General features: G+C 33.0%; 1 protein-coding gene across 3 annotated transcripts in view; it reads right to left on the bottom strand.

Annotated features, from left to right (window-relative positions):
• ATAD2B (ATPase family AAA domain containing 2B) overlaps positions 1-24002 on the bottom strand; it is a 140800-nt gene that overhangs the window by 22884 nt on the left and 93914 nt on the right. For 2 of the 3 annotated variants that reach the window (XM_072938124.1, XM_006197149.4), the window contains exons 19-22: positions 21849-22034; positions 11908-12043; positions 9741-9937; positions 6181-6340 (exon numbers count right to left, since the gene is read on the bottom strand). In XM_072938124.1, the coding sequence (XP_072794225.1) occupies positions 6181-6340; positions 9741-9937; positions 11908-12043; positions 21849-22034 (679 nt within the window). The remainder of the gene's footprint in view (positions 1-6180; positions 6341-9740; positions 9938-11907; positions 12044-21848; positions 22035-24002) is intronic. The other variant, XM_072938123.1, reaches the window with a different exon arrangement.

Here is a 24002-nt window from a genome sequence, read left to right as displayed (position 1 = left end):
AGAGGGTGTGGAAAAAAGGGAACCCTCCTACACTGTTGGTGGAAATGTAGTTTGGTGCAGCCATTATGGAAAACAGTATGGGGATTCCTTAAAAAACTAAAAATAGACTTACCATATGATCCAGCAATCCCACTTCTGGGTATACATCTAGAGGGAACTCTAATTCAAAAAGATACATTCACTCCAATGTTCATAGCAGCACTATATACAATAGCTAAGACAGGGAAGCAACCTAAATGTCCATCGACAGATGACTGGATAAAGAAGTTGTGGTATATTTATATAATGGAACACTACTCAGCCATAAAAAAATAAAATAATCCATTTGCAGCAACATAGGATAGACCTAGAGGTCATCATTCTAAGTGAAGTAAGCCAGAAAGAGAAAGAAAAATACCACATGATATCACTCATATGGGGAATCTAAAAAAAAAAGTGGGGGAAAGGACACTATGAACCCATCTACAAAACAGAAACAGACTCAAAAACAATCTTATGATTACTGGGGAAAAGAGGTGGGAAAGGGTAAATTTGGGAGTTTGCGATTTACAGATTTTAGCCACTACATATAAAAATAGATTTTAAAAAAAGGAAAAGAACATACTCCATACAAGATGCCCATAAAGATCCTGTTCTCAATCAGCTTAGAGTCTAAAACATAGGATAAGGATATGTAAATAAGTAATTACTCCAGGGAAAAAAAGAAAAGAATATGTGTCTCAGAAAAGTTACACAGTATTATGGTTCCTAGATGAAGGGATTACTTATAACTGGAAGAAAATCAGGAAAAACTTTCATGAACATAACATTTAATATTCCTTGAAGGATAAGTGGGATTTTAAAAGATATGTGTGGTTTTAAAAATAATGCACTTTAAACACTGGAAAGAATGTACACACTCCCAGCAGAGGCAATACATTTAACAAAGGTCCTGTAAGTACCAACAGTAAGACTGAGACTTAAATTGAGAACTGGGACCATATTTCTTTGAGGATGGTTCCTTCAGGGCTCCCCTCTCTTTTCCTTCTATACACTGCCTATGTGATCTCATTCACTCCTATATGCTAATGACTCCACTAATGACTCCAACCAGGTCTCTTACTCAAACTTCTCCTAATCTCTGGACACATATATACAACTACTATATACAATGTCTGCATTTTATCCAGGTGTTCCAAAGGTAACTCACAATAACACATCCAAAATCAAACTTAGTATACTGCCCATAAATCTATTCCTCCATTGGTTTACTTCTCAGATTCCTAATGTCCAGACCAAAAACTCTTAGAAGTCATAACTAACTGGTCAGTCACTAGATTTCTGTCAGTCATACCTAACTGGTCAGTCACTAAGTCCCTTATGTTCAATCTATGCTGCCATTGCAAATGTATCTTAATTGGTTTTCCAACCTTCTTTTCATCATTCCCTTGACCTCTACCCCAAAATCTATACTGCCTTTAATACTATACTTTTAAATGCAAATCAAATCATATCACTTTCCATCTCAAAATCACACAGTGGCTCCTTATCACCTAAGGAATTAACTCTGAAATCCTTATACTGGAACAAAAGAAGACAGGAAATTTACTATGACATTTATTTATCTGCCAGACTCCCCATGAAGTAGGTTGTAGGCATCTCTCAGGCCAGAGTTGTGTATCTCCAGCACTGAACATAATTTATACAGAGAGTATTTCACAGATGGATGCTCAGTAAATGGAGATTCAGTGAGTAGGGAACTGAATAAATTTCCCAACACTCCTCCACAGACACTCTGTTTTCCAGTCATATTCTCTCTTTTTTATACCTTTGTACACTACTTTTCTCAGCCTAAAATGAATGTCCTTTTTAATCTTGTTCATCTGCAGGTAGTGTCTTCTGTGCTCTACTCACACTGTATCTAATACAGACCTTATGAAACTGCTCTATAATCATCTGCTGCTGCCTCAAGACAAAATTCAAAATTGCCACCTCTACGCTAACTCTGTCCTTCAGTAATCTATTGTAATTACCAATAATTAGATATTTGTCATTCCTATAAAACAGTGAGTTTCTAGATAGTAAGGATTGTGGCTTATTTATCTCTGTGTATATATCTATTATGGGCTGAACTGTGTTCCCCCCACAAAATTCATATATTGAGACTATAAGCCCCAGTATCTCAGAATTTGACTGTATGTGGAGTAGAGACTTTAAAGAAGTAATCAAAGTAAAAGAAGGTAATAAAACTAGGCCCTAATCCAATCTGACTTGTGTCCTTTTAAGAAGAGGAAATCTGGAAACACAAGAGATACCAGTGGTACATGGACACAGAGAAAAGACCACGTGAGGACCCAGCAAGGAGGCGGGCATCTGAAAGCAAAAGAGAGAGGCTTCAGAAGAAACCAAATCTGCCAACACCTTGGTTTTGGACTTTTTCACCTCCAGAACTGGGCAAAATTAATTTCTGGTGTTTAAGCCACCAGTCTGTGGTATTTTGTTAAGGAAGTCCTAGCAAAGTAATACCGTAACACACAGCGTAATGTCTGTCACACAATTCTTTATTCAATATACGTTACTGATCTAAACATCCCTGACTCAAGAGGCAAGGACTGTCATAGTCATCTTTGTATTCTAAACACCCAGCTCCGTAACCAACGCACGGTACTTATAAATACAGACAGAAAATATGCATGAGTTGGACTGAAGCATAGCCCACAGAGAGCTCCAAAACCTGGAGTGAATCTGTGCGCTATATTCCTAAGTAACCGACACAAAATTCAAGATTTTGAGAAGACTAAAAGATTAGGTCTGAAATTTCAGCAAAATTAGCTAAATGATGGTATGTATGTGAATGCACTTGAGGGCTAGAGGAGGGATGCAGTACAAGACAAAGAACAGGGAACAGTTAAACATAAAATTATCACATATAGCTGTAAGATAATAATTAGGGTCAAATATCTGATACTAGTCACATTTAGAACCTACAAGTTAAAATTCTTCTGAGTAACATATTTAATTTCTGTCCACATTATCCTCAAAGGAGAATTTGGGTAAATACTTAGGCAACATGTATAGCTTTGAAAATGTTGGCTTTTGTCTTCTATGTATATTCTAGTTTCCAACACTCCCGCTACCCTCAAACGGCCAAGTGTTCTGCAAATCAGAATACTAAGCTTTCAAATATTCACAGGAGCTTGTAAAAGTAATACAACATTCATGTAATTTCTATTTGCTACACAACAGATCCCGAGGTTGTTTTTCTAATACATAACAAGTGGTTCCGTTGCTAAGACAATACAGGCCTCTTAGGCCTCTTGACTAAAGATATGAAAAAAACTGAGCAGAGCCAAATCATGCTTTTGAACTGTATCACTTTTTTTTTTGGCATCTATAACAGTGAAAGAATAAAGTTACAAGTGCACCATTTCAACTCTAACTGTGAGATAAAGCCATATTCTTTGATTATACAAGTGCATTCTGTAGTAAACAGTTACCAGGTACCAGAAATCACTGCTTCTTTCTCAAAAGTAATATTTCAATGTGGTTATAATTGAGTTACACAGGGAAAAAACATCGGCATCGATTCTTTCTACTGGCTTTCTCTAATGGCTCAAATTCATTTTTCACTATCAGTTCCTAGATCTGTTCCAAAATAGGATTAAATTATAAATGTGGCCCAGGGAATATAATAAGCATTAAGTACAAAGGGTCATTCTAAAGCAAATATGCAAGTACCCACCAAGGAACCAATTTATGAAAAATTAAAGCACAACATAGATAATGATAACAATAATAAAAATATGAATGACTAGCCTTTATGGAATACTTAGGACATCCCAGGCAGTATGCTAAGGGCTTAATGTATTCAGGTTGAAACATGAAAATGGCAAGTTCGTAAGTTTTAATGTAACACATTTTCTCATCTAATCTCATCTACAACCACTTCAATGAGAAGAGTACTATAATTATCCCTATTTGCAGATAAGAAAACTAAAATTTAGAGGACTTAACTCAATCAACTTAAATAACTAGGAACCAAAACTAGGACTAAAGTCTAGGTGTACATTCAAACCCAGGCTCTCATTACCTACTACGCAGTAGGAGTAAACTCTGTGCTGTGAAAAACTAACAGAATGAGGGTTAGGCACTCAAGGACTCTCACCCACTGCTCAAGACCACTATATAGACTCTCGAACAGTTGTACCTCACCAAGAATCCAGGAAGGGAATCAAATGAGGCTGATATCCAATCCAGCCCATTCTTTACCAGCCAAATTGTAGCCCTGCTGCAGATGCCATCTACACTGAAAAAGAGATTCTCTCATTCACACAAAATTGCTACACTGGCTAACAAGTTGCCTTAATACTGCTAGCAGAAAATTTTAAAAACTGTGAGAAAATTTAAACAACTTAGATTAAAAGCCTTAAAAGAGATATACATCCTTTGATCCAGAAATTTCATTTTAAGGAATTTATCTTAAGGAAATAATTAAGGATGTACATAAAATTTATGCTATATTCATCAATGTTATAAAAAACACTAAAATATCTAGTATGTCCAACAATAGTGTACTAACTATTACAGTATAGCCATATGACTAAAATTATGTGATAGAAATATAAGAAAGTTTATAAAGTTACATCTTGATTTTAGGAAATACATTATGTATATATGTATTTCATATATAATATATCTATATGTGAAAGAGAAAGAAGGAGAAAACACTAGGTAATAGGACTATAGGTTACTTTAATTTTCTTCATTTTTATACTGTTTTTCTATATGACATAAAGAAAAGTTTAAAAAAAAAAAAGCTTAACAAGCAACAAAAACTACAAGAGATAAATGACCTAATACAAAGCTTAGAAACTGTTAGATACCACAGCCATATGAAATTTTATTCCACCTCTTAACTGGGAATTAAAATATGTAATTTACTATGGTCCAAATTTAGACAAAAAATACTTCATTCTATGTAGAAATGAGAAAGCTAGGTCATCTAACAGGTGGCCTGAGTTGAGAACCACTGCCCATAAATATAGGCATAAAGCAGAAACTGTATTCTGATCATCTTTAGATAACTAAAAGTTAAATGAATTTTTAAAAAATAAGAAGTATCTTACCTGTATATAACCTGTTGAAGAAACTGAACATGAACAGAGTGAGAAAAAGAAAAAAAGACCCCTGCCAGCTGGGAACTGACCTGGTATTATCAGGAGGCCTTGGTGTATTCATGTTAAACAAACAATTTTATAGAACATTACTCTATGACCATGATGGGTCAAGATAAAAAGACCACTCCGTAATCACATCTGAACACAGACAAAAGCATGAACATTGTCCTAATAACAAAAATAAATATAATCCTATCCTGGATAAAATGAATGACTGCTGCTTCTTTACCAATCACAGCTTTAACCTTGCTCCATTCTTCATACCTTTCAAGCTCTTAAAATAACTAGTCTCAAAATTACTACCACTTCCTAAGAGCATCTAATCCACTGCAAAGCCCTACTTCCTCCCCAAAAATCACTTAACACAAGTTCAAATCCTATATAATGTTCCCCATAATAGACATTCTCCCTTGTTACAATGTATCAATAAATCCACCTTATTTAACTACAGATAGCTTCCTGGAGGTCTTCCCCGGAGGGCATTAAAAGGGTTGGGACTACAGATTTGAGTACAGAGTGGAATTAGAAGCAAAGAGTAAAATTATATAAAAATACCTATAACCTATAGATCAGATAATGTGTACCTAAAGGAGTCTTTTGATATGTGAATTTATCCTAGTGAGTTCCCACAATTCAAAATTCCTAGTCTTTAATCATTACTGGTGATAATGACTAAATAAATAAATTTCAAATTCTCAACTATTCAGTTTCCCATCTTACCTGAACAAAATAAGAATTTCAGGATAAAAAGTGAAAGGTAAATCAAGAAATTAACCCCTGAACATAATACCTAAAATAATAAAATCCTCTAAATTAAGTACATTATTTAATAATTAAATAAATGAATTCATAATTAAATTTACTATTTAAGTGTATTATTAGTTCCTTATCAGTAAGTGTCAAAATACAATAACATGTTGTTAAGATAAACTTATCCATCTGAAACATGAGTATGCTTTATTTAAACTTTAAATTATCTTCTCACTGATCACCAAAGTCAACCTTACCCAGGGCGAGATCTTACCTCCCGGGTCCTTATCTGGATTGTATTCTAAAGCATTGCTACAGATAAGGTCAATATCTTTCAGGAAATCCTTGGCAGTCAGGTAATTATGCTTATCAATTTTAGTTATTACTGTTGATAAATCCATAGGTTCCTTGATGACTTCAAGATAATCTGAAACCTAAAACAAACAGGATATTTTAATGAAAATTACTTCTGGTATTTCATATGATCTACTCATAAAACACAAAATAAAACTACACAGTTATTTAAAAATTAAATACAGATATCTAGGAAATAATTACAGATTAGAATAAAATTATAGAGCAAGTTACACTACTAAAGTTACTATGTCATACTTTCCATGAAAAGCTTCAGTTTCAAGCCATATCTAAATCAACTCTGAAATGTTTCGCATCTTGAAATATGAAACCAACTGTGTCAGCTAACTTTTTTTTAAATCCTTTGGACATACCTGAGAAGAGAATGTATAGGTAAAAGCACCCAATAAGCATCAAAAAATGTTACGTCAAGAAAAATTTTTTAAAGGAAAATAAAAATAAACATAGATTTTTTTCTAATTATTAGACAAGTTCTCTGGTAAATCTCTTTAAAATCTCTAACAAAAGGAAATTTCTCTCTTTTTCAGTTTCCATAGTGAATCGTTTCATGGAAAGCATTTTTTGCTCCTTTGGAGTCATTACAAATATTTTGAGTCAATAACATAACAAAAATAAGTATTGCTTTCATGACTAGTGAAAGATTTGTTTGCTAGTCTTGTCCCTAAAGATAAGCAAATCTACAAGCAAAAAAAGATATATATTTTGCTCTATGTACTGATTTTCTGGGAGATAACCCAAAATAAATGACATTAAGTCATGACTGCCCAGTAAGTTGCATGTCTTATATCACCTGACCAATAAGAAAGCTCTTCCAACCTACATATCTACAGGCATAATTCATTTTATTGTACTTCCCTTTATTATGCTTTGCAGATTCTGCATTTTTTATAAATTGAAGGTTTGTGGCAACCTGTATTGTCAAATGATGGTCAGCATTTTTTAGCAATCAAGCATTTTTTAACTAATGTATGTACATTTTTTGTACACATAATGCCACTGCACATTTAAAAGACTACAGTATAGTGTAAATAACTTTTATATACACTGGGAAACCAAAAAAATGTGACTTGCTTTATTGCAATATTCACATTACTGCAGTGGTCTAGAACTGAATCCACAATCTCTCTGATGTATGTATGCCTATATTGTCTTCCTCAATGCAAATTTCAAATCAAGTAATTAGGTCTGATAGAAACACAGTCTTAGACACATTTAATTAGTCTAGGACCAGTTCTGGGGATGGGATAATTTTGGATCTACTAAACTGTAGACTAGTTTTCTCCACTGCAGATGGCACTGATGCCTTGATATTTTTTTAATTTACACATATAATGTATATTTATATATATATATATATATAAATGTACATAAACACATATATAGAAATATATGCATATAAATACACATATATGTATTTTTACGTTTTTAAAATTTTAGGTAAGTGTGTGTGTATGTTTTAATTTATTTTTCAACTTCCAGGATCTAAAAAGCCAGTCAGTCTCCTTATAAGGGAGATAGTGAAGCTATCCCCAACAAGCAATAGTTTGGAAGACATTAGTTAGATTCTTGGCTCTGACACTTGACATGTGTTGTGTACGTGTGAAAAATGTTTTATAAACCTTTGTACGATAAAAATTTATATTACTAAAGACTGTAAAGTTTCACCACCTATGCCTAATTTTAAATTCAACAACTATTTTCTAAACTTTTGTTTTCTTTGCAATTTGCTTTGGAATTTGATAAAGTTTTTAGACATTTCAAATTTCATTATTTTAATACAAGTTTTTGTGTTTTAGGTTACTTAAATGTTATCTTGGTTTCCCCTCTCTATCTTTCTCAGAGACCTCTATGTTTTCAGCCTTAAGAGCAAATGAATAACCAGTAACAGAATAAACCTGAGAAGAAAAAAAGAGGAAAAAGAGAAAACATAACCCTTAAAACAAGTTTTATCTGACCAACATTTTCTATCCACTTCCACTGCCTTACCACCATTTATAAAACTTTTACTCTAGCACAGATGGCATTTGAAATCTGATAACCTCTTACAGTTAGAAAGAAAGTTTTCCTGGACAAAGGCAAAATTGGTTCACTCCCAGGATGGGAGGTTAACTTGGGGGCAAGAAGTTCTTATCAATTAAGTGTCAGAATTCCCATACTCAATTTGAAATAAAAATAAACCTTTAAATCAGTCTTTAAAGTGGGCTGATAGTGTTAAGATTATCTGAAAACATTATGAGGAAAAAAATACTTCACAAATATAAAATTTGTGTTAATTGCAAAAGCAAATAGGCAAGTCCTGCCATTCCAGTGGAAAAAGACATAAGGTAGCTGTGATGTAATGGAAAGAATGTGGGCTTCAAATTTTAAGAAACATTTGAGTCTTGGCTGTGTCACCTGCCAATGAAACTGTTTCTTTAGCTGCAACATAATAATGCCTTTGTGAGGTTGTTGAAAGTATCAAATGGCTAAAACTATGTATTGTGGATAAAAATACAAATATGATTTATTCCAAAAAAAAGAGGGGAGGGAGATAGATATTTTCAGGCTTTCCAACGGGAAAAAACATAATGCTAGCTCACAGGCACAGATGAGGTAATGGTTCCAAAGGATTCTGCTCAGATCCAAGAGTACAAATTTCACAACGAGGACACAACATTAAACTTTGAATCATTTCATAATTCAAATTTTTAAAAATTAAGAAATATTAAAACTAAAAACACCAAAGCTGTTCAAACATGGAGTCTGAACTAAGGAGAAGGCCAGTAAGGATTGCAATGTGTTCATCCACACACTATATTATCCCAGGATAAAAAAAATAAAGAACAAAAAAAGGTTTATTTCACAGTATTATAGGAGATTCCAAATGGAAAATTTCTTTTTTTCATCATCACAAACCATGCTCCCACAGGACACAAAACAATACACATTGAAAGTGAGAAATTTTCCACTGGGAGCAGAAAAAATACTTGGAGAGAAAAATAACTTTAGCTGTACAGGATGTGCTTAGTCACAGGCACTTCCAAAATATGAAAGACAAATTTCAGGTTTCTTAGCCACTTCTTTTGATAAGGTATACATAATATGGGAAATGTTAATATTAATTGGTATTGATTGGTTAATATCAATATTCTTTTTGAAAGCAGGATTTATCCTGGAATAAAAATAGTCTAGTATGGACATTTCACTAAAGTAACTTTTAATCCTCTTCTTAAACTGAAGAGTAAGAGATCACAAAGATCAATACTAATTAAGAAGACATATACAAATCATCACTAGTTTCATCCAAAAGTCACCAGATGTTTGCTGATGACATTGGTAGTTATCACATGGATTAAAATTTTACAGGCTAGCGGTAATATTCATCCATGCCTTTGCTTTTTTTCCTTCCAAAAAAAGATGTCAACATTTTTTTCTTTTAGCCAGTTCAACTTCACTGTTTGCACACTACTGAAACAAGACCTCTTCAATATCCACCGGTTTGCTGAAGATGTTAAAGCGTTTATCTGTGGCCAGCCTCTTGGTTACATCCCTGAGAAACAACCGCAACTCTCTTAAAGTATTTTCCTCTTGGTCCTCCATCCGAATTTTTTCTGATTCTGATAATTGACGAGGTGGAGAAGGTAGTGCAAGTGGAAGCACTTCCATAGTACAAAGACCTAAAGAAAATAGAAGAAAATGTTAAGATTCCAGCACAGCAGGGCCAGGACCTCAATTACTTTTCTGGCACTCTCTCAAAATGTCCTTTTAAAAAAAGGAGAATTCCAAATGTATGTGAAACATGCAAACCCAGCAAGTAAAAATTTGAATGGAAACCAAAAATATATTAGGGAATAGTTTCACTTTATAAGATAACTTACAACAGGACTCCTTTAAAGGGCAAATTGTATGATTTTAAATAATTTTATTTTGAGGTATTATTTACATACAACTTATGAGAAATATTTCAAATCAACATAAATATGTTCAGATGAAAGACTTCTATACTGATTTGCTTAGGTCAACCTTGTTTAAAAACTGCTTCTCAAAATGAGGTGCCTTACATGCAAGAAAGTTAAATAGGCAAGTAACAATTCTTTGATCCTTCCCATTCCCAAAAGACTTCTGATGTTAGACAAGTCTCCTACCCTCACATTCTTACTACAACACAGTAGGAATAGTGAATGGCACCTGCAGGGAGCAAAAAAATAAAAATAAAAATAAAAAAGTAGTAACTAAAAAAAGAATCCCAAAGACATAAAAAAGATGGAAAACCCAGTCTTAAGTGCCATATATAAAATCTACAGTATTCACTATCTACCATAAAACAAAACATCTTCTGAGAACGTGAAGTATTAACTTGCCTAATCATAATGTTCTCTAAGTCCTTAAAACATTTTCTGGTATCACACTGAAGCTCAGGATTAAAATTCTAAGTATTCTGGCTGATTTCTAAATAGCCCTAAGATGAAAAATAAAAGTCAACAGAAGCAATTGAAAAAGAAAAAAAATTATGTTCATCCTCAACACAGAAAATTCAGATCCATGGAACTAAAGTACATCAGGGAGCATGCAAGATACCTTATTAAAATGAATCACTCTAATAATGAAATACTTTAAATGCTGTTATTTAGATTAACAGAAGGCAACAACCAATAATCAGAAAGTGTGACTTCCATGTTGAATTTCCCAAAGTTTCTGGGGGGAAAAAACTCCACAACTATAGCCATTTGATAGGCGTTCATCTTTAAAACACTGAGAAAATGTGGAAAGGAGTCACTAAAGGACAATAAACTTATTAAAGTATTAGATAATATAACCACTAAAAAAGAAGTACAACAAATATGAAAAAGCAAAGAGCTGGCAGAGATGGTAAATGTATTTAGTATTTTAAATGAAGAGCTACAAGAAACATAAAAAATAGAACAAGGGAAAAGAGACTTAAAATTTTTTAATAAACAGAACTGTTATTTTTGAGGAGAGGCTGAAAGATTAAACAAGGGCATCTTATCTTTTGTGCAGCTTTAAGATTAGGAAAAGAAACTCTTTTGAATGATTTAGACTGCAGTCCTTAAATCAGGGGACTAAAATCTGACAAATTTTGAGGCCCCTCTTAATGCTGTGGGCCCAAATCCAAGAAAATTCCAATGCTTAAAAGAAAGCCATCATAGATTTCCAAGTGTCTAGGATAAGATACCTAATATAATAGGTGCTCAATAAATATTTGAGAAATTAATCAATAAACCAGAAAAGGCAAATGTTCTAACCAGTTCTTGGCCCATCAAAACCACCCTGGCCCAGAAAGCAATCAGCACAACACCTGTTGTTCAGTCTTTTTTCTTTGACTTTTTGAGCCTCAGAATGTGAAACTACCAGAGTATCTGGACTGAAGTGATAAGGAGAATACTTCATTAACAGTCACCTATTAGTAAAACTTTAACAACGAGGCTGTACTTCCCAATGTCTTCAAATCAGGTAAACACAATGGCCACTTCCACATGTATCCAACTAAAGTTCAAAAAAAAAACCTGAAAAACTGTCTTCACTTCCACAAAGAAATTTTTTTTTCTTTTTTCAAAAAAATGACTCCAAGAAAGGTATTTCTTAACTCTAACCACCCCCATTTTCCTAAAGGCTTTAGGAACTTTACCAGTGTGTTTCCTTCGTGGTGGAGCCATTGAGGCCTGATTGAGAATCAGTTCTTGGAAAAATTTTCTTCTGTCTTCTTCAATAGGCCTTTGAATATACAAGACCTCTTCGTACTGTATTCTAAAGATACATTTAACCTACACACATACACACACACACAAAGACATTAAATATTAAGAGAATTAAAAGCTTCTTACATATTATACCAAATTACAATTTCTTCAACTTTGGTACCATTTTCAATATTCACTGAACATTCACATGGAGTTAAGGTTAACCTAGTCTTAGGCTATGCTGTTCAACCCCACGGACTAAACAAGAATGGAAGAGTGACCCAGTTGCCCAAGTCATTAATAAATTATACTACAATATAAAAAAGGATAGCTGATTCTAACAGTCAGATGGCAACAATCTCAAAAGGCTTCTGCATAAGAGCTGAAAAATAATTACCTAGAGTCTACAACAGAGAGGTGGGAGGATGCTAACAACACTGACTTCTCTTACCCTGTTTCTGTGTAATTTCCTGTCCACTGATTTCCCTTCCCAGGCTTTTTCCCTACCAAGTCTATTCCACTGTATCCTTTGGAATCCTGGTTTCACTGCAGATAAACTATACCTTTGATCTCATCATAGAATGCTCCACAATGACACCACCACCTTCTATGCAAAAGTCCCAAGCAAAATAAGCCAGTCATGCTCATATCCCTCAGTTTTGTCCAGTCAGTGACAACCATATCTCCTTTGTTTGCCTGCTCTATAAAGACTTTGACCTCAGATGCTCCCCTTGCAAGACATGCTGTTTAAATCCACATTTGCCTACAAAATTTATTTAAGTTATATGTGTTTCGAGAAGGTCTGTTTCCTACCTCTAGACACAAAACTACCTGAGAAGAGAATTTGTGTTTTCCTACCCCTACCACAGCGCCTAGTACATAGTTATGCTATATAAACATGTACTGAATGAGTAAAGCTTGTGATTTTTGTTCCCCAGCCCACATCAAATTGGAAACTGCAAAAAAAAAAAAAAGTCACTAAATATGGAAGGAAGTACCAACAATGACAGTGTGGAAAGACAATTAAAATTCAAGACATCAGATGCTAGTCCAAATTTAGGCACATATTTCTGGCAAACTTTGGATAATCCATTCAATTTTTCATGTGTAACTACTCACTGAATTGAAGACTTTGAATTGAAGACTTAAATATTATTTTAATCTAGCTTTGTAACAATAAGGTACATAGGAGTTTCTCATTTTACAGATGAGAAAACTTGGGCTTGGAAAGGTTTAAGTACCTGGCTTAAAGTCACAAAATGAATAAAGAGAAAAGACTAGATTCTATAAGCACTAAAGGCCTTTGCCAGCTCTAAAATTCTAAGATAGAGAAGAAACAATCAATGAATGAAAAGCAGCCATCAGAATTCATCATTTGGATGGGAAATTATTTATCCCAAAACCCAAAATGAAATCCTTTAAGAGCTTATATAAAATTTCACCTTGTGACTTTCCGTTTTTTCTTTTGAAGTGGTATACCTTCATGTATAATTCACTCCAACCCTTTGATCTATACTTTGCTGGCCTTTATTTGAAAGTTCTGGCAAGTAAATTTACCACTAAATACCCATTATGTGCCAAATATCATGCCAGACACTGCAGTTATAAACTTGAAGGAAATATGCTTACTTCCTGCTGTCAAGGATCTTAAATCTCATAAGAAAGCATTGTACCTTAACAGAAGTGTTAATAACAGAGGTAGTGAAACATGCAAAGGGCTGGGGTGAAGAGACATTAGATACAGCAGAAAATGCCAACATTAACTGGGTCTTGAAAAATAAACAGAATGCAGTACCACAGAAGTACCAGGATTTTGTTCAAGGGTAGCAAAACATTAAATTTCAGTTTCAAATATTCTTCCATCTGATCATTTTTAACATTGTGTTGAACTTTGTGAATACAAAACATACCAAGAGCAAGTCTACAATAATCTCCTGATCTTCTTGCCAGGTTATTACTAACAGCTTATTTTTCTCTAAATTTACTCCTAACTTAATTTTCTGACATACCCAGCCTCAAACTTCATGCTCCAACAAGTAAAGCCTCGTATAATTCCCTGAGCAAATCACGTTCTCTTTCACACTGGTTCATAATGGTCTTTATATATGCTATTCACTCCTTCCTCAACAGTTTAACTCTCCGCTTAAGCTGATGCTTTCCAGGTGTTGCTCTGACTTTCCCAAATAAATTTAGACATACCTTCTACTATCTCTCGTTAAACTTTTTTTAAGTTCAATCATTTTTAGTAAATTAATTCAGTTGGGCAACCACCACAAATCAGTTTTAGAATATTTTCACTACCTCCAAAAAGTTCCCTTGTGCCCATCTGCAGTCAGTCCACACTCACACTCCAAGCCAACAACAACTGATTTGGTTTCTGTGTCTAGAGACTCGTCCCCTCTAGAAATTGCATATATTGAGAACAATTAGTCTTTTGTGTATGGCTTCTCTCACTTTTACCATAAAAAACTGAAGATCATTCACACTGTAGAATGTATCAGTAGTTCGTTCCACTTATTGCTGAATAATATTTCACTCTATGAATACATACAACATTTTGTTTCACCAATCACCAATTAATACATGGGTTGTTTCCACTATGATGAATAATACCAGTAGGAACTTTCACATACAAATCTTCGTATAAACGTATGTTTATATTTCCCTGGTGTAGTTACCTAGGAGTAGAAATGCTGAGTCACATCACAAGTTTATGTCTAACATTTTAAGAACTGCCAACTTTTCCAAAGTGGCTACATCATTTTACAATTCCACCAGCAGTATACAAGGATTCAAGTTTCTCTACATTCCTGCCAACACTTGGTATTGTCTGTCTTTGTGATTACAGCTATCCTAGTGGATGTGTAGTGGTATCTCATTCCTTAATGACTAATGATATTGGGTATCTTTTCTCATGTTTATTAGCCCGAGAATATAAATACTCCTTGATAAAACGTCTATTAAATCCTTAGCCCATTTTTAAATTGTAGTTTTCTTTTTAAATTCAGTTGTGATAAAAGTCATAACAATTTGCCATTTTAACAGTTTTAAACTGTACTGTCTGTAGCATTAAGTATACTCACATTGTTATGCAATTATCACTACCTATCTACTTCCAGAACCGTTTCATCCTTCCCAACTAAAATTCTACCCATTAAACACTAACTCCTCATACTCTCCCTTGCCCCAACCCGTGTCAACCACCATTCTACTTTCTGTCTCCATGAATCTTGTATAAGAGGAATCATATTTGCCCTTTTGTAACTGGCTCATATCATTTAGTATACGGTCCTCAGGTTCACCCATGTTGTAGTTACTCAAGTTGTAGAATATGTCAAAATTTCCTTTCTTTTTAAAGCTAAACAATTTACATTGTATGTATATCCCACACTATGTTGATCGGTTCATCGGTTGACGGATACCTATACCGTTTCTGTATGTTGGCTATTGTGAATAACGCTGCCATGAACATGGGTATACAAATATCTGTTTGAATCCCTACTTGCAATTCTTCGGGTACATACCCAGAAGTGCAACTGCTGGATCACATTGTAATTTTGCTTAATTCTTTAAAGAATCAGCAAAATACACTTATTTTCAACAGAGGCTGCACAATTTTACATTCCCACCAGCAATGCAAAAGGGTTCCAATTTCTTCATATCTTGACTAACACCTTATCTTCTGTTTTTATGACAACAGTAATCCTACTGAGTATAAAATAGTATCTCAATGTGGTTTTGATTTGTAGTTCCCTAACGATTAGTGATGTTCAGCATCTTTTCATGTGCTTTACTGCCATTTTAGCATCTCCTGTGGAGAAAAATCTATTCAAGTACTTTGTCCATTTCTAAATTGGTTGTTTGGGGGTTTTTTGTTGTTGTTGAGTTGCAGGAGTTCTTTATATACTCTGGGTATCAACCCCTTATAAAATATGTGATTTGCAAATATTTTCTCCCATTCAGTGGGTTGTCTTTTCACTCTGTTAATAGTACCCCTTTAATATACAAAAGTTTTTAATTTTGATGAAGTCTAATTTATCTATTCTTCCCTTTGTTACCTGTATAACTGTTGTCATATCCAAGAAATTATTGCCAAATCCAATGTCATGGAGCTTTCCCCTTATGTCCTTCTCTAAGAGTTTTATAGTTTTAGGTCTTACAATCCATTTTGAGTTAGTTTTTTGCATATGTGTAAGTTAAGGGTCCAAATTTTTTTTTTGTATGTGAACATCCAGCTTTCCCAGCACCATTAGTTGAAAAGACCATCCTTTCCCCAGTGAATGGTATTCACACTCTTCTTGAAAATCATTTGATGTAGTCTTATTATCACACTTAAAGAGTTCTTTATACAATCTGGATATAAGTCTTATCAGATACGTGATTTGACAAATTTGAAATATTTTCTCCCAGTCTGTGGCTTGTTTTTTCATTCTCTTAATGGTGTCTTTTAAAGAGTAAAAGGTTTTAATTTGGGTAAAGTTCACTTTATCAAATTTTTCTTTTATGGATCATGCTTTTATATTTTATACTATTACAGCACTTCTACTATATTATATTTTCCAAGTCTCTCTTCCCTCTGAATGTTTAAATTCTTAGAGAACAGTGGCTATCTGGGTTTTCAACTATTTTATTTCATTCAACAAAAATTTACTATACTAGCAATACATATGTGTGTATATATATATAAATCTATGTGTGAGTATTGTGTGTATGTGTACATACAGAAATTGCGTTAGGCAGTTAGACACTGTGAACGGAAGAGTGAAGAGAAGAGACACTGTCTTAAATTCAGACTTATTAGTACATTACACTGCATAGAACAGGCAATACGTTTTTGATGAATGAACAATGATCTTAATTTGATGAATGCAAAACCTCAATTCCCTAACCACTCATCAGCCTAAGCATCACAACATGAAGAAACTGTCTCTCTGCGGTTTTAGTATAGGGCAGTATAGGTGCACGAAATTTGGAATCAGACAAACCTGCTCCACCACTAGCTATAAGACCCTAGGTAAGTTACTTTACCCCCTGTTGGCATCAGTGTCTTCATCTGTCAAATGGGAAAACAATACTTTTCTCACTGGACAGTTAAAAACTTACGTTAGTTAATATATATTATTAGCTTATACAGTGCCTGGCACACAGCTACATAAACAGCAGCAATTCTTTATTAGCAAATCTTCTTGTTTTACCTTATTTAATAAAATGTTAGAGTTGTTAGTTTCCAGTTTTGAAGGTAGAGTTTATGCAACCTCTGAAATGGGGAAAATTAATGGTTTAAAAACTAAAAATCTCAAAGAGAAAAGATGTGGAAAATCAGGTCAGAAAAGAGCCTAAGATGGTTTTCATAAATAAAATTTTCTTTCCTCAAAACAGGTATACAATCTATTAAAAATAAAAATTAACATTCTACATACCTTAAAATAGTATAATTCATGTTCATTTACAATACTTTTTTTAATTAAAAAAAAAACAACTTGGGAGGCATGCCTTCCTCTTAAATTTTAAGAATCGTAATATTGTTTTACAACCAAAGTATTAACACTCAGATATTTCTCTTGTACATATGATCATTCAACTGACTTTTCAATGCCCCTACCTGATGTTTCTACTTGTTATTGGTTTTTACTTCCTAGGTTCCACCATAAACTGAGAAACACAAAATGACATGAAATACTGAGATGACAAAATGCTGTATGAAATCTTTACTTTCATCAGTGTAGCTGAGGAGGTATTTCTTTAAAATTCATTTCCAATATACTGAATTATATCATTCTGAGCCTGCCCACAATAATTTAATACCAAAGTACACACTGTGAATCTCTACAGGAATTTAAGTGCAATTCTTTCTGACCAAAATCTGCTTTCCTTTTCCAAATATTTCTACTTCTATCTGCTTTCTGGTTTAAAAGTCTCTTTTTAATGTTCAACCTTTTTTGTAATTCTCCTGAAGAGAAATAAGTTTTGCAATTCTCATATATCTCAAGTAAAATTCTTCAACTATTCTCAGAAAAAGTCTTCAGAGTCCACAGAAGTAGATTTTACTTAAACTAAAACGTTACAAAAAAAAAGGGGGGGGGGGAATGACATTGGGCAGGAGTTATCTAAAGCCTATGTGGTGATTCAATGGTTAATTCCTTTTTTTCATACAGCAAACATTCACTAAGCAATTCCAATGTGTCAGGAAAGTAAAGGGCAGTAAGACAGTTCTCTACTCTCAAAGAGCTCATGGTCTAGGTCAAAAATTCTCAAACATTTTGATCTCAGGACCTTACTAAACTCTTAAAAATTACTCAAGAACCTAAAAGAGCTTTTGTTTATGTGGGTTATACCTGTCAATATTTAAATATTAAAAATTAAAACTAAGAACTTTCCAAATTACATATTCACTTAAAGCTCATTACATGTTAACATTTAAAAATACATTCTTCTGAAAGATCTATTTTTCCAAAATATGTTCTTTTGAAAGATCTATTTTTCTAAAATATAAAATATATATAAAATAAAATTTAGTGAGAAAAGTGGCATTGTTTTCCATGTCTTCAAATCTCTTTAATGTCTGGCTTAAGGAAAAACAACTGGATTCTCATTTTCTGCTTCTACATTCAACCTGTTACAATAATGTTGTTCTGACTGACGTATAAAAAACTCATATTCAAGAAGATACACTGTTGAGGGAAAAAAAAAAGAGAAGTGAGACCAACCCCCTAAAGTCTTATAGGGCTCACAAGGATCATTGGACCATACTTTGAAAACAGGGAGTCTAGAGCAATGACTTTCAATTTTTTTTTCATCAAACACCTCATCAGTAAAAAATTTGAAAATATTCCCTCCAGTATATGCATATTTATTTAAACATACTATTCTACTAATACTACTATTTCTATTATAAAACATTATACATAAAATATTTAATATAAAAAATTAAAATGAATAGAAGTTCTGATGTTTTTCTCAGTATTCCAATGTACTGTCTTATTTCGAGTACAACTGGAATAGAAGAGACAGAGAGAAATACAGAGGCACATTTATAAGAGAATTCTTTAACTCTAAAAGATGAGCTAATCACTTCACCCCACAAAAAGAAGACATTTTTATAGCCTTAATAAAATAACAGTCTCATGATGACTAATTCATTTTTGGTTTTGTTTGTTTTTAAAAATTGAGTAGAGAATAACTTTTCATCTCTGAATGAGTTTATTTTCTGATGAAAATAGTAGCATTTATTACAGAAGACTTAAAAAACAGGTAAGAAAACAAAAATTATTATAATCTTAAGACTCAGAAATAATTACTATTTAACATCTCTATTAATAGTTACATATAAGTGGTTTTATATATATATAAAAAAACATTCAAACATCTTTTCATGACATTAAATGTTTTCTACATCAGTATTTTTTTAATAGTCCTGTGTTTCATGGAATAACTCTACTGTGACCTAATCAGTCCCCTATTATAGGACATTTAGATAGTTTCCAACCCATGACAAAAGGCTATGATAAAGGCTTGTATTTTTTTATGTTGTTTATGTTGTGTCTGTGTTTGTCCATGAATTATATTTGCCTATTCAGTAGGCTAAAATCTGGATCTTACTGTTATTCTAACCTACCAGTGTATTTTCTTAAATACGCTGTAGTAACTAATCATTTCTTTCTTCTAGAATCACTTAGTTTTTTGCTACCCACTGTCTACTTCATTACTTCCATAGAGCTGGCACCTTGCTAACCTACACTTACTTGGTCTGCAATTCTCCGTGCTCTTTATTCATTCACTAAATATTTATCAGTATATGCTAAGTATAATTCACCACTATCTCAGTTTGTGACCTAAATAAAGCAATATCCTAATGGCAAAGCTGAAGTTAAAATGAAAGGCTTGGGGGCAGAGGAAGCTTTCTAAAAAATTAGTAGAAAATATATTATGTAATCAGTAGTCTGAGAAAATTCCCACAATCTTCACCCTATAGATGTGAATATCCATGATAACTTTAGTGGCTGCTTGATTAATAAGGGCAAAGAATACAGAAGACAAAAGTGGGGAGGTGGGTGCTGAAATTTCAGGATTCAATGCTAATATATTTCTAATATTTTAGCTACTAATTAAGGGTACTGGTAAACAAATAATTTTAAAAACCTACTAACTAGTAGGCTTTTTTAATCCACTAAAAATTATGACAACATTGAAAATGTGTATGATGCAATGTTAGTTCTAAAAAACTAAACCACCAATAAAATCACACATACCAATACACAAGAATAAGCAAAATGAAAACTATATATCAAGAAGACAGGTTCAATTTGACACAACACTGTAAAATGATTATAAATCAATAAAAAATGTAGGAAAAAAAAAAAAGACAGGTTCAACATAAACACAGGTTTATACTGTAGAGCACAGGGAACTATATTCAATCTCTTGTAGTAACTTAGAGCAAAAAAATATGAAAACAAATATATGTATGTTCCTATATGACTGAAGCACTGTGCTGTACACCAGAAATTGACACATTATAAACTGACTATACTTCAATTAACAGTATATTTAAAAAAAAAGAAGACAGGTTCATTAAGACTTTTATTTATACATTTTTCAAACAATATAAGGAAAATTCAGGTAAGTATATACTCCTAACTAAAACCCTCAATTATTCTGGTTTTTCTTTATCTTTTATAAAATTATAATAAAATTAGTTAACAGTGAAGATCTAATTTCAAAAAGTGGCTCCTAGGTAATGTCCAGGTTCAGTCTATTCTTCTAAATTAATTTCAGGTGCAATTGTACTTTATAATACTAATATAATACCAAACATTTTATAGCTCTGTGATTTCCAAAATAAATTCACATATATTGCCTTGCACTAACAAGCCTGTCTGTTATTATCCATATTTTGTAGATGAAGAAACTGAGGCTATTCTAGGTTCAAATATTTACTCAAGATCAAAAGACAAGTAAGTCAGTACCATGGTTTTCCTGACTCTTACTACATATGTCTTTCCACTAAACTTTACTGCCCCTGTGATTAAAAAAAAATTTCTGATTAACGGTCTCCAAATAATACCAGACTCTGAATAACAGAAAAGAACTATTCTACATTTAATATACTTTTCTTACAAGAGTAGTAAGTTGTACAGATCTTTAGCAAGACAGATAACAAACACTGAAACAGAATGAAAAAGCCTGGTAAACAAACATCTGAATTATAACATTCTACATAATCAAGATTTATATTATAGCATCTGAAATATGTAAATCTTTTTATAAGAACTGTGTTGCCTGGGCAAATTACTTGTAAGCATTTCTAAAGGAGATTATTTCAAAACCTAGTAAGCACAGAATGTTAAAATAATTTTTAAAAAACCAGTTTCATTCATATGAGCTGATCTACTAATTTTTTCGGAAACAACTGCGATTTTTACCTCAGATTCCACTATATTAAATGAGTTAGATTTGAATTCAAAAGCTAAATAATAGATTTGAAAAATATGCACAGTCATAATAATATTCAACTTAACATGATGTTACCAATGAAAGAGCTGAAAGGTCAAATCCCACCAAATAATCTAACAAATGGTAAGAATGAGGATAGTTAGAACTGACGATAATACGGCTCAGATCTTATTAGTAGGTACTGTATATATGCTGGGGTCCAGTCAAAGCAAGAATTCTCTCAGTACTCACAACATGAGGAATACATCAAAATATACACCAAAAAAGAAACTGAAATTTAAAACATTAACTAAAGTCACATAGCTAATAAGTGGTACAACCAAGGCATGAACCTTGACAGTATTGATTTTATAATAACTAAAATGTGTCAAATTTATAAGGTCAACTATTTTAAAACAATATAATAAAAAAAGATAAATATTTCATCAGTTCTTACCTCTTCAGGCAGTTCACTGTACATAGTTTCAGAGGTAGACAATAAAAATATGGGTGAAAATGATGGTATATCTTGTAGCAAAGTCAAAAAAGTTGCTCTCACAGTTTCACTGACAGCTTCCCACCAATCACCAATGTGAGGCATATAAACAATACTAGGTACTGTTCTTCGAGCTTCACGAAAAATCTAATTAAGGAAAGAATTAGCATTAAAAATTTAAATAGATATTATTCTAAAGTCTACACAATAACTTCCAAATACATAAAATGTGTCAGGCCTGTTACTGTAATTATTTTCAGCTCTGATATTTAAGTTGTTCAAGATTTTATGCACAAGACTTACATACAGCTTCTATCTACCCTTATCCCACCTAAAAAAAGGAATATGTTTTGTTATTTTATTATTTCTATTCAGTATATATTAATAGTATAAAGACATCAAATTGCTCCACTTATATATCATGTAAATAAAGCAAAACACCACTACAAAATATGCTGCAAATAAAGAGATAAGCATGCACCTGTATGTCACCCACGTCAGAGTGACTATCAGTAAGCACGAAGAAGAAAAGGAAGACATAGTTTACATGTTCTTGCACAATGCCTAAAATCACTCAACATACGAATTAAGTATTTTAATCAAGATGTACCACCCTAGGGCTTAAAATTAATGAACTACCTGCTGACCACTTGTTTAGCTCCTGTTACCTTAATTCAATCTTCTATAAAACAGTCACAAAATACCCTTCATCTCTAAAGAGCAAAAAATGAATTAGCAAAAAGCTATGAGACACTCTCACTTCAGAAAATACAAAATTTAAAGTTTCCTCAGGTGTTCAAAAGAATCATAACTATAGCTTCAGTCACAGTCTGCCAACACATGCCAATGAAGACCAGGTTGGCTATTAAGTTGCCAAACAGAACTGCTGCCCTTTACATAAAAGCCAACAACTGCTCGATAACCCATCAACAAATTCTCACAGGTTAATATGACATCTCTGCAGTACTTTTAATAAGTGTAAGGATAAGTGTAAAAATCTTTCTTCAATGTAATTTGAGAATTCTACTCCTAAAATTGTCTACTATTTTAAACATATTTCAATTAACCTATGTAATATGCAAAATACAGAAAAAAGAATTAATCTTTTAAATGATTAGGATTATTAGAAACATTCCTCCTAAGATTCAAAAGGATTATTTTTCTTTAATAAGTAAGTCTACCACTTCCATGAATTTTTAAAATACTATACTTTCTACAGCTTTAAATCTCCTGTGTAAAATAAAATGTATGGCCAATTTAATAGTAAGTCAAATGAAAGATGCTCAAATAAAATTTCCCCCCAAATTGGAAATATAGATGTTATGATCATTCACATCAAAATATTTGCTCCTTCCCTTCCTTTAATATTTGCATATCCACCAATCCAGAACAGTTGTACAGTACAACTCCTTCAGGACTCTCAAATTTTAACCTTTTCTGCAAACATGAACCCTCTTATCCAGGATCCTGAAAATTCAAGAATTACTGCTTTCCAAAGTTCTTGTAGAATATTTTGTAGAATACTCATAAGAGAAAAACAAGCATAAATATTGGCAAAGGAAGGAACCACACAGGAGCACAAAGGCAAGAGAGGCATTTGATTTCAAAAATAAAAAAATTACAAGCCACCCAAATCAGGCATTTGGTTTGTGGAAGACAGTGACCAATGCCTACTGTTGCTTCCCAGTTCCATTCTGTACTGGTAAAAATAGGGAAAGTCAGAAGGGAGAGCAAGGTAATTATATGAAAAAGACTAATAAGCTACATAGCTTACTGGGAAACACCGCAAAATTACCTATCTAATTCAGCCATGCAAGTTACCACATGCCCAGGGAGAGATGAGAAACATGCCTTTTTAAAAAATTAAATTTTGCCTTGCGTTCTACTATTTGTAGGTTAGATTTTCTAGGAGTACGTGTTGAGAACATCTAACTGCTAACAAGTATCAAAGAATATGGGCAAAGCAACAGATGGTTAAGTGATAATAAAAAACTTTACAGTGCCAGAAGATAAATAATGCATTACTGTAGGTGTTTTAAACTTATCTGCAAGGCTGCCCTAGATGTACAAGCATCACCGACTCTAAAAGAGTTGAGGCTTTTTTTCTATTTTTTC

This window comes from Vicugna pacos, chromosome 15 (assembly GCF_048564905.1).
Source record: "Vicugna pacos chromosome 15, VicPac4, whole genome shotgun sequence".
Taxonomy (NCBI): Eukaryota; Metazoa; Chordata; class Mammalia; order Artiodactyla; family Camelidae; genus Vicugna; species Vicugna pacos.
This window is presented reverse-complemented; position numbering and strand designations above follow the sequence as displayed.